Source organism: Carassius carassius, chromosome 9 (assembly GCF_963082965.1).
Source record: "Carassius carassius chromosome 9, fCarCar2.1, whole genome shotgun sequence".
Lineage (NCBI taxonomy): Eukaryota > Metazoa > Chordata > Actinopteri > Cypriniformes > Cyprinidae > Carassius > Carassius carassius.
In genome coordinates, this window is record NC_081763.1 from 32,877,378 (window position 1) to 32,889,820 (window position 12,443).

At 40.6% G+C, this 12,443-nt stretch overlaps 1 protein-coding gene across 2 annotated transcripts in view; it reads right to left on the reverse strand.

Moving 5' to 3' along the window:
- Positions 1-2,557: 2,557 nt before the first annotated feature.
- Positions 2,558-12,443, reverse strand: part of LOC132149628 (microtubule-associated serine/threonine-protein kinase 1-like) — a 32,526-nt gene continuing 22,640 nt past the window's right edge. For both annotated transcript variants that reach the window (XM_059559020.1, XM_059559018.1), the window contains exons 13-27: positions 11,675-11,883; positions 9,859-9,997; positions 9,346-9,478; positions 8,785-8,950; positions 8,583-8,684; positions 8,387-8,509; positions 8,192-8,301; positions 7,950-8,104; positions 7,622-7,854; positions 7,289-7,501; positions 6,479-6,708; positions 6,268-6,390; positions 6,063-6,196; positions 5,779-5,966; positions 2,558-5,348 (exon numbers count right to left, since the gene is read on the reverse strand). In XM_059559020.1, the coding sequence (XP_059415003.1) occupies positions 3,832-5,348; positions 5,779-5,966; positions 6,063-6,196; positions 6,268-6,390; positions 6,479-6,708; positions 7,289-7,501; positions 7,622-7,854; positions 7,950-8,104; positions 8,192-8,301; positions 8,387-8,509; positions 8,583-8,684; positions 8,785-8,950; positions 9,346-9,478; positions 9,859-9,997; positions 11,675-11,883 (3,775 nt within the window). In that variant the 3' untranslated portion in view covers positions 2,558-3,831. The remainder of the gene's footprint in view (positions 5,349-5,778; positions 5,967-6,062; positions 6,197-6,267; positions 6,391-6,478; positions 6,709-7,288; positions 7,502-7,621; positions 7,855-7,949; positions 8,105-8,191; positions 8,302-8,386; positions 8,510-8,582; positions 8,685-8,784; positions 8,951-9,345; positions 9,479-9,858; positions 9,998-11,674; positions 11,884-12,443) is intronic.

Here is a 12,443-nt window from a genome sequence, read left to right on the forward strand (position 1 = left end):
GTGTCTGAAATACCTTACAATTGGGATTGAATAGTGATTCTGATCAAGATATGAGGCAGACATTTGTTATTTGCTATGCTAAAGGTGACATATGCTAATACCAGAGACCTCTTAAAACAAATTAAAATGCTCCGTTTAAACTCATATTACATCGGGTTTCTTTTTGTGAGCTCCCTCTGTTATTCTGGCTGAAAGGATAACAGTCTCCACCTTATTTTTCAGAAATAAACAGAAAGTGCAAGACTTCTGGTTCATTAGCTACTGTAGGGAGATAACCAGAAGAATTACAAAGTGCAGTAATTCCAGTAGTAAAATTGTTTGTCCTACAAACCAGTGTGTTCATAATTAAGACTATAAAATAAAAAATTATTGTAAGATACACCAGTTTGCAATATCAAGCAGCAAAACTAGCCATTTTGTACAGCTTAAAATAGCAGGAAGCGGATTACACCGAAAGCCAAATTTACAAAAGGCCTCTACCTCTCTTTGAAAAATAAGGTTGATTGTGAGACACGAGACAGCACTCAGATTTTATCAAATTATACCATTTTGTGGGAAATTAATATAAATTAGTATAAATTAATAATAATCATATATAAATTAATATTAAAAATGTTTGTTCTTTCCAAAGAAATTTATATTGTATGAAATTATATAAAGTACATGTCACATTATAAAGATAACATCATTTAAATTAAATGGATTTTGTTGATTTTACTTTGATTTATACATTACCTGAAAAAATTTGCAACACAGCTATAGTGCCAACATACTGCCATCAGATTTCACTCAGACAATAAACAACATAATTTATTTTTACATCACTAGCAAAATAAAATAAAATAAATAAATAAATAAATAGTTTTCATTGTTCTAAAGAGTTCCCAGAAAGAATGTGGCAAAAAAAAAATGATTTTCTGTCAGTATTTGGACATTAAATCCTTAATCGTTCAAATCTACTATCATGTGCCTCATCGGTTTCTCAAGCAAATCTTAAGACATCTAATAAATAACAACTAGTGTCTAATGAAAAAGTATCTTTAAAATGTAGCAGTACCTAAAGAACATGCACTAGCATCTAAAGAATATGCACTAGCATCTAAAGAATAAACACTAGTTGTTAATGAATGAGTACTAGTATCTAATCAAATAGATAATAGTGTCTAAAAAATAAGTACGAGATGCATGAAAATAGCTAGTACATTTTAAACATAGAGGGCCCTATTTTAACGATCTAAACGCAAAGTGTAAAGCGCAGGTGCACTCAGGGCGTCTCTAAATCCACTTTTGCTATTTTAATGACGGAAAAACGGTTGGTGCGCCTGAGCGCATGGTCTAAACGGTTGTCCCTATTCTCTTAATAATGGGTGTTTTTTGGGCGTAACGTGCAATAAACCAATCAGAGTCTCATCTTCCATTCCTTTTAAGAGGCAGTTGCGCTCGTGCCATGACGGATTTGCTATTTACACGGCGAAATTTGGCAAGCACAAAGACAGAACGTGTCTCCGAGATGAAACGGAGCTGATCGTGTGCGAGCAAATAGATAAATCTGATACATGTGATGACTATCCATTATGACATGTAGGCATTTATATATATATATATATATATATTTAAATAGCCTACAAAAATATTATGCATAGCAATCCTTTAATTTTTCATATTTGGCATGTTTGTGTGCTGCTGTGCATCCCTGTGTTTAATAAGCAGCGTGTATGCGCTTTGCGGACCTGCCTATACTAACATGCTCTTTAAATAACAAAGAAAAAACATTGCACCAGACTTTAGACCAGATTTGAGTTGGTCTATGGCACAGTCTATTTTAAGCTCCTTAAAATAGCATTGCGCCTGAACACACCGCTTTTTAGAGCAGCACGCCCATGGGCGCACAAATAGACGCAAATGCATTTGCTAATTAAACGACGCGGGGTTGGACGGGAAAATGTGAACAGCGCCGGACTGAAACTAGCAAACACACTTGCGCTGTGCCTTGTGTCGCATTGCGCCGGGTGTATGATAGGGCCCTAAAAGTTAAAATGGCTTGCCATAGAATAAGTACACTAAGTATTAGTGCATTATACTGCGTTTAATCATATTATGTAGTGTTTAGTCTGAGGCATCAGAAAATGGTAAGAATTTATACCTTTATTGATTTGTGCTTAACTGCATTTAAACTGCTGCTAAATAATCAGTAGTTCAAACTTATCGATTACATTAGGATAGTTGACATATACATCAAGATTTACCTAACTTTTACTTTTTCTATCTTTTTTTATTATTAATTAGTTTTATATTATGGTATCATTTTATTTTAACTGCAAACATTTTCACTGCAAACATGAAATTAATTTGCTTATATGTACAGTTTAAAACTTTGGTGTGCACATCATTTGTCAAAAATCCTGCTATAACAAATCAATATTTATATTATTTTTATAATTATTTTTTATATTTTTATGATGTTTATAATATTTATCAAATATTTATGTATAAACATGCAAAAGGACAGACAACACAAAACAGTCATCTTATTCATTATAATAGCACTTTATTATTGATATTTTTTAAACTGCATTAGTTTATAACATTGCCTGAGGTGAGAAATCATTAAAAAAAAAAAAAATTACAAACAATGATATAAGAAGTGAATGTACAAAAATAATTCACCGGTAAAATCAGTTTGAGAAAGATTAATGCAAAGCAGCACAGTTTTAAATAATAAAAAAGGGCAAAAATTATTCACATAACATTGTAAACAAATAAATAAATACAAAGAGTTAAAGATGTAACAAAGACTTAAAATCAAAGTACGTTCTGTAAAACTGCTTGTACTCGTTGCTTGAGTAATGGTGTCTAATCTAAACACACTGACACAATCTATCCTACATACACACACACTTCACAGCACAAAAGAAAATTGGGTAAAGTGTAAAATCCTCTATTCGCAGAAGACAATCAAGGATCGGCTGATTTGGAAGAAAATCAATGCGTTATCATGGCACCAATCACTCCTAAGACAATGCTAGATTCACTACACAGAGTCTCCAAAGGACATTCACACAAATGTCGGTAAAAAGGCAGCGAAGTAGCTATTTGACTACAGACTTTAGTCAGGGTGGATTATTTATGCAGATTAAACAAAACTGCAATCCATTAAGAAAGTAAATATGGTGATTTCTGATTTCATGTTGACTTTTCCTGGGCATTTCCAGTGCAAATGTAATTAAGACAACAGAAACAAGCACTTATACATATGGTTCTGTACCTGTGCAACCATAATTTCCCTTTTCCACCAGTTGAACGCTCTTAAACCTCTAGTTAGGCATTCTGTTGCCTCTAGTATAGCACTACTGAGGTACTGGACCGAGATTTACTGGTCGTTTAGATCTATGGTTTCGGCCACTAGGTAAATACATTTCTAAATCTTCCAAACTGAGTGGTTGATATCATGGTGAATGACAGGCCATGCCCTCTACAGACCAGGCAGGAAGGATTGGATGTGCAGTGTTAACTAGCATTAGATCTTTGTTTAATTTTACATATCTAATTCTTTTGACTCTTCTATTAACAATATACATGTAACATGCATCTAGAGAGATGTACTGGTTTGTTCTGCTGTACATCCACATATGACGGTGCATAGATTCTGACAGCATATGCACATGCAAACATATTTGACAATGGCCATTTTAAAGCACCTTTCCTTTATTTTTTGTGTGTTATATCTTGGTTTGATGAATGTAGAGTCTTTTGGACAGCCTGCATTTGGACAAATACTGGGAACGCATCCCATTTAAACTTCCAAACGGAATGTTCCTATTAAGAATATTATTAATGCTTGGAAGAACTCTTCGATGCCTTTTCAGGCTTTGACGATCCAGGACTGGGACACGTTCCCGTTAACCCACAGCAACTCCCAGACGAGACCTCAAACTTTCCCAATGTGGTGGCTCGTTTGTCCTCATTGGCTTTGGTGCTGTCCTTGGCCTTGCCTCCATCCTGAGAGCCCAACTTCATAGGACCAAGCACCGTTTTAGCCACACTGGTGAGCTGCGTTACGAAGCTGAACCTGTCGCCAGTAGTTACAGCACGTGATTTGCAAGGCATTCGGGCAGTTGGAGATGGAGAGGCTGGGGACACTTCGGCTGCTTCCAGGTGACATCTATCCTCTTGAGGGCCTCTGGTTGACCCCGATGGGATTTGAACCCATTCTTCAATGGTTTTGGACTGGACAGGAACTGCTTCTGAGACTTTTGGTGCACCAACAAAACTAGGTGCAGTCCCCGCCATGTTTAGAGGTCCTTTACCCAATTTGCTTGCCTCTGGAGCCATTGTCTGCACAGTTTTCTCCTTCACTGGGATCTTTCCCATGTCCTTTCCATTTTTCAGCCCTTTAGGAACATCAGTTTGAAGGCTATGGGGTTGAAGTCCCTGTGCTTCAGAGCTCTGGACAACTGGCATCTGCTCAAGGATCTTGGGACCAGAGACAATTGCATTAAGAGATTCTTGCTTTCCCACATCCCTGGCTGCTTCCTTCCCTTTCGAGACAACTGAGTCATGAGAAGACTCAGACTTGGAGGCCACTTTCTCCTTCTGAGGTGGCTCGCCCGTTTGAGTTGATATAGGATCCGAGATGGGTGCTACTGGTTGGGATTTTGACACAGTCCTTAAAACAACTTCACAGCTGTGCTGCTTCGCTTTCTCCTCAGACTCTTGTTCCGCCAATGAGTCCTGCCTCCCGAGCTGTCTCACTGGACTCATCCTGAACTGGGTGGACACGTGTGTTGGCATTTGGTCGGGTGGAGCACCAGGCATATTCTCACCCTCAATCTCCATAAGGCTCTGGAGGGCATGTTCACAGTGGAACAACTCCCGGCGGTATTCAGTATGCACAACTTCCAAACCATGCTTCCTCGTGGTTACCCCATGGCCTCCTTTTCTGTCTGAACCCACAGAAGACAAGGAGGATGGAAATGAAGGTGGAGGGGGTGGGCCAAGCTTCTCTGCCGACTGCACCTGTTGAAGGAGAGGCGAACGGGGTGGTTCTGCGCTCTTGGGCCGGGTTCGTGTGATTGGAGGAGAGGTGTGGAGCTTGGCGGGGAAGGCCTGTGTGGTGTTGGAGCTGCCGACGGTGTGTCCGGCGATGGATGGTGGGGAAGACGAAGTAGGGGACAGCGTGTGAGCCAGTGGAGACAGAGGAATGTTCCCGACGGATTTGCAGCGAGCAGAACGGTACTGCCTGTGGGTTTTAGGTGAGAGACCATATAGAGAGCTTGGCCGCATGTGCTGAGATGTTGCAGGTGAGTTAGGCATGCTGGATGCTGCAGAACTGCTCTGAGACGACGTGCCTGAGAGGACAAGGACAGAACAGCTCAGAACCTCAAAGAAACTTTGAAAGGGCACACAATCAGTCAAAACACCCAGCACTGACTGAAGCCAAATATCAAAGGCTAAAACTTGATCTTCAGAGATATTGGATTCTCCAAGAGGCACATAATGAGTGATATTCATGTATTTTTCGCTTTCTCTGCACTGTTGCAAGGTGTGCTAATATACCCAGTTACAAACACTAACTCTCTCACCACCTTAAGTACTGTCACTGCAATGCATGTAAAGTATATAAAACAAGACTATACACGTGTAATTTGTTGCATCTGAATTTGCATAAATTTGCATTTAGTAAAATACAAAATAATACATAGAATGGATAACAAAATGCACACATATACATACGTATATACATATATAAAATCATAAAGCAGTGAGAGGAGCTCTGACCGAGGAAGACGGAGTCTGGAGGAGAGCGGTACGTCTGCGTGGAAGAGCGAGGAGTCCAGTTGTGTATCGGCGTTCCAGGTAGACTGTCTCCCAATGACAGTGAGCGATTCAGAGAGGACAGACTACGACTGGTGTGAAGCAGGTCAGACTGTTTTGTGATCTTTTGCAAGAGAGAGCTGTGCTTCTTACTGCAGACAGACAGAGGGAGAGGAGCAAATTGAATAAAGCAGTTACTGTATATAAATGTGGTGTACGTTTAAGTAAATATATTTGCTCTTTCTGACCTCTCTTGTCCATCTTTTGTGGCTGACTTCTTTCGTCTGGCCATCTTGGCCTTGCAGCTCAGTTTCCTGGCCGGTCCAATTTTTATGGATGTGTTTTCCAATGGAGTGGTTGTCACTGTCACTTTACTTCCACTCTGAAAATTGAATGCGCCATGTTAAATTTATTGATTAATATCTCTATAAAGTGTGTTCATGATGCCCATACCTTCAGAATGAGCTCCACCACCTCTGTGTGCACCAATCCATGCACAGACTCCCCGTTCACGTGAGTGATGAGGTCACCAGCACAAAGCCCTGCCTCCTGGGCCGGCCCACCACAAGCTACATGCTGTGATTGGACGAAAGCAAAGGCAATCATCACATGTAACACATTCTTTAGCTATAAATGAGAAGAACGTTCCAGAATGTGTCCGTACCCAGACCATGTGATGTACACTGTAGACGTTACTGTCGCCCATGTAGACTCTGATGGCACGCAAGGTGAAGCCGTACTTCTTTCTAGAGCGATGGATGGTGATTGGTGAGCGCAGGACATTGACTGTAGGTGAGTAGTCACGAGTCGGAGACAACTCACGAGATGAGGGATTGGAGAAGATGGAGCGAGGAGATAAGGGACTGGCTAGTGTTGATGTACCATGCTGCTCAACTATGAAACCAAACATCATAATTTTACAAAAGCTCAAGTCAATGCTATGTATATTGAAATGCTTGACTACAAATAATTATTCAGTTAATGATGTAACGTTGAGTACTTTTTATGCGTTTTTGTAGGTTTTTGACTTTTATCTTAAAAAAAAAAAAAACTTCATTAAACAAAAAGCAGGGAAAAAAATTCATGCAAATGTTTTTTTTTTACAAAATTTGTGCATGGAACGGTTTACATAAGAATAGTGTTACGAACGATTTACACATAAATCTGCATGTTTCATAAATGAGACCCACAAAAAGGCTCAATATAAAAAATGTTTATACATTAAACAAAATTTAAATTATGATTTTATAGTGTGTGTACATAAATACCAAAAAAGAAAAAATGTATTTTTTACAATCAAAATATTTTATTCATTTTGTATTTGTTGTTGACATTCATAGTGTTTGAACACTATATTGTATGAAAAGTAGTGTTACGATTTGCATTTCATTTTGTATTTTTATTTTTGGTTGTTGCTAATATAATAATAATAATATAATAATAATAATAATGAAATAGTTGTCTGTGGCCTCACCTGCAGGTATGATGACAGTCAGGGTCGTGGCAGAGGTCGACTTCATGACTTTGGTTCCTGAGTGAGTTGCTGTACGTTTCTCACTGTCGGTCGGTATCTGATGATGCCGTGCTCTTCGTAAGACAAGGTCACTTCCGATGCGAGGCCCAAACGAGTCTGGTATGAGTAGAGGAGCTGTGGCAGCGGAGGCATCGGCAGGCCGCAGGAGTTTATCTGATACACAGGAAGAAACAAAAATTCATATGAATATGAGACAAAACTCAGTGATTAAACAGCCGGTAGCACAACAGTAGAACGTATGAAATAAATTTTTAATTACTAAATGAAAATCACCTCCAGGATGTCCCGCTGATGCCGTAGAGCTGGACTCCACCAGTCCAGAGCTGGCTCCCTCTAGTGACAAGCCCCTGGTTTTGATGGGTGTTTGGCACGTGTGCACATCACCGTCTCCCTCGAGCTGAGAAGCGAAGCGGTGCGTGTCCATCAGCGCTGAGAAACTCTGGCGAGCGCTGGGAGGACTGGAGTCTAATTCAGTGAAGGACGACTCTGAACAAGACAAACGCTTCCTACAGAGACAGCCAGACAAACAGAGGGGTTTACTGAAGATTATGAGTCTCTATAATCAGAATTAGAGATTATATTGTTGCCTTCTGTCTCTTACATCTCAGGGGATCCGGTTCTCCCGGTCTTTTCTTGGAGTGTCAGGCTGCCTAGACTTTCTCTCTTACTGTGATCTTCTCCGTGAGCTTTGGGCTCTCGGCGGGTCACCACAGGTTTTTGCTCCAGCTGGGACAGATGCTCCATGCTGCTGTATACCTGTGATTCAGATGCACTAGACATTACCCACAATCCTCGGTTTTGTGTAAACGGCAGAATAATTTTCATGAGACCGAGAGGTCTAACCTTGCTGAAGTGTGGCGAACAAGAGGAGAAGCAGTGAATCTCTACTGGCTCATTGACAATGGTGTCGTCCTCATCGAACGAGTGAAAGTGTTGATATCGCTCTGATCGTGCTAAAAAAAAAAAACTGATGAGTTACTCACTAATGCACACTTAACAGACAACAGCACAAACACACACTATCTGTCAATCACTCACTGTCAAAGTAGCTGGTGTCCTCCTCCGACTCCAGATGAGGGATGAACTCTGCTTTCTGTCGGAGCAAACTGCTCCAGTCCAGATCATAGAAGAACGAATGCTGCTTCACCTCGAACGCTCCACCTGTGCACAAACACATGACTTCAATCAGCGCATGCAGAATGTTTGGCTCTACTAAAACAACATGTGACGTCACCTGTGCCCAGTCTGAGCAGCGGGTTGGCCTGCAGGAGAGATGAGATCAGGTGCTGTGCATCAGCAGGCAGGGCGTCATCATCACTGGGCCACACGATGTCATCTACACACATGCATATTTGACAACTTTTTTATTTGGATTCATGAGAAAGTTTGACTGTGTAAAATATCTGATGTTTTTTTAAATGTAGGTGTGTCTTTACCTGTGATCACCTGACCAAATAACTCCTCTGTTGTGTCGCCGAAGAACGGCACGCAGCCCACCAGGAACTGGTAGAGGATGATGCCCATGGCCCACCAGTCCACGGGCTTGCCATAGCCCTGCCGCAGGATCACCTCCGGGGCGATGTACTCTGGGGTGCCGCAAACCTGGGGTCAAAGGTCAAAGAACGACAGTCAGGCCTCTTAACATGACTCCCAACAGTGACACTTTATCATCACCTCGGGTTTGTAGTTTCCGATGCATTGCTATGCAGTTGCTGAGGTGATTGGAAAAGTTCTTAGAACGTTGCTATGCCGTTCCAGGTGTTTGGAATAGTTTTCAGCAGGGTGTTGTTTGGAATCATTTTTAGAATGTTGCTTTGCAGTTGCTATGGTGTTGCTTCATCAACACTTCATCAGTTACACTTTATCATATGCTTGAATGTGTTAATTACATTTGTTATGATAAAAATAACTAAATTAAATGAAATTAAATCTGTCGTTTTGTGGCTTTTAGGCAATGGCTATGTACGATATAGCATACTGTGAGTATTATCTGGTACCTGTTTATCCAGGAACTCCCTGGTGTCCTTCTCGATGTGTCCCTCGTACAGGTTTGTGGTGAGACTCATGAGACCCATTTTAGACAAACCGAAATCAGTGAGTTTAATGTGACCCATTGACGTGATCAGCAGACTGACGGAGAGAGAGAGAGAGAGAGAGATACAGACAGAAAAAGATGATTTGAGACAGTCTTTACAGTAACACACTCAAGCTGAGTGACACTTCTGACATGTGTTTAATTATAAAACACAATCTGTCCAAATTAAAAGATATTAATCCCACACAGGAAGAGCTGGATTGTGTTGCCTTGTACACTGCATTTCATTGCCTTGTACCTTACATGTGCAATGAAAATAAAGTTGAATCTGATCTAATGTCATTGCACAACAGATGGCAAATGAATCCCAGCAATCATTTGATTGAATGCACATGGTCATTTAGTAAATGACATGCTTCCTGCCATCATCATTAAATATCATTCAGAAATATTTTAAATGTTATTGGTGGATTACTTGTCCGGTTTGAGATCTCGGTGCACGATTCCATAGTGGTGAATGTATTCGAGTGCCAGCACGGTTTCGGCAAAGTACATGCGTGCCATTTCCACAGGTAACGCTCCAATATTCTTCAGCAGTGCCGCACAGTCACCTCCTGAAACAAAACACACAGAAGAGTTGTCCTATGTTTCTCATATGACAACCTCATTTGAACCTCAACCTGCTTCTCAGATGTTCATACCTCCCAACCTTGAAGAGATTTTATGAGTACTACTCATTTAACATTAGAATCTGAATTGGGCGTTCAGCGTGGGGGCGTGGTCACATTAGAAGATAATGAAGGGAGATGTGAAAAACGGACATCGCGTTGTTTTCATATTTTTTACTTGATCACAGACTATTTGTTTTCGGCAACACTTGATTAGTTTAAAAGTAGACATGTCAGGCTTTCTAGAGTCAGGCTCTCTAATGTCTCTTCGTTGAGTATTCACAGAGTTACAGTTCATTTTAATGACGTGTTTGTAAATGAAGATCAGCGCAGACAAAGGCTGCAGACAGCACACCTTGTTTGTTATCTTTATTTTATAAGTGCACAAAGTTTTGTTGTTATGTCTGTATACAAATAAAAGTAGACCCTTTGCAGATTCGATTTCGCTCTTATCTGTATGATCAAAACTGAAAGTGTAATTTAAGTTCTTTTCGGGGTTATCAGGAGAAAATGACTCATAACGCGTATCCGCGTTAATCGACTCCAGAGGGTTGAACAGAACAATTCAAAACGAAAGAAAACAGACTGCTCTCTGCTTATGTAATGTTAATCCGTATGAAATGTGCATTTGTCTGGCACGTTCACTACTGCGAAGATCGCGAGACAGCATCGTCAACTTTATCTTTGCAGTCGACACGACATTGATACAGAAAACACTTGTTTATTAATAATTATATTCATAATCATTACTTTTGCCGGTTCTTTGTGACAGCTTTTAGGTGCGTTATTGGCAGCGCCACCCTTGTTAGCCAACAAGAACGTGTGAACTGAACTGAGCTCGTCACAGCTGGACTGCTTGTTATGATGTCAAGATCACTTTTAATATTCATAAATTCAATTAGGCTAAACATAGCCTAAGTGTTACCTTTATCTTACGTTAATCAGCACCTGGCCTGTCTAAAACCTTCTAGATTTCAAGCCATTCCACCACTTTTCTAACTGCCAACTGAGCTTGTGGATAGGAGGGGCAGGTGAGCGGTGGGTTAACATGCACCGCTCTGATTGGCCGACAGCTTTTCACTCCACTTACACGCTGTGGATCAGCAGCAGAATAAGCGTCATAGATTGCATAGAAACTGAAATCGGTGAAATGCGAGACGCAACAAAATGCGTACCTAGAGAGCAGCGAATCATACAAGCTTACTTATGGGTCAAAATGCGTGCAGAGTACGAAAAATGCATACATGTTGGCAGGTCTGGATGTTTCTTCTGAGAAAAAGACTCCAGTAATCTCACACGTCTCAAGTGTTTCAGAAGAGATCTCAAACTGTGCTCAGATTTGCTTGAGATCCCCAACACAACTCAAACTTTTCTCTTTAAATAATCAGAGCTGCTTTCCACATTCATTTTACAGCCCTGTACCAGGGTTGAGCAACTTCGGTCCTGGAGGGTCACTGTCCCGTAGAGTTTAGCTCCAAACCTAATCAAACACATCTGCCTCCAGGACCGAAGTCACCCATTTCTGACCTAGACTCTCTGACCTAGAGAAATATCTGAGACCTCAATAAAGTCAATAAAGCTTTAAAAGAGGAATAAAACTGTGTGTGTGCGCGCGTGTCTCACCCTCCACGTACTCCATGACCATGCACAGGTGTCGTCTAGTCTCGAAGGAGCAGAACATGCTGACCACGAACGGGTTCTCAGCGAAGGTCAGGATGTCTCGCTCCACAAATGCCTGCTGGATCTGGTTTCTCAGAATCAGGTTCTGTTTGTTGATTTTCTTCATAGCGAAGCGCTGCCGCGTCTCCAGATGGCGGACCAGATACACCGCGCTAAAAACACAGCAACTTCTGTCAGTGTCTCAACTTCTCTGTGTGTGTTTGGTTATTTAGTAGATGCGTTTGTAACCACAGTGACTGTAAAGACATTTATAATGTTACAATAGCTTTCAGGTACAAATAAATGCTGTTCTATTAAACTTTCTATCCTCATCTACAAACCTGATTCCAAAAACGTTGGGACACTGTACAAATTGTGAGTAAAAAAGGAATGGAATAATTTGCAAATCTCATAAACTTATATTTTATTCAAAATAGAATACAGATAACACATCAAATGTTGAAAGTGAGATATTTTGAAATTTCATGCCAAATATTGGCTCATTTTGGATTTAATGAGAGCTACACATTCCAAAAAAGTTGGGTCAGGTAGCAATAAGAGGCCGGAAAAGTTAAATTTACATATAAGGAACAGCTGGAGGTCCAATTTTCAACTTATTAGGTCAATTGGCAACATGATTGGGTATAAAAAGAGCCTCTCAGAGTGGCAGTGTGTCTCAGAAGTCAAGATGGGCAGAGGATCACCAATTCCCTCAATGCTGCAGCAAAAAATA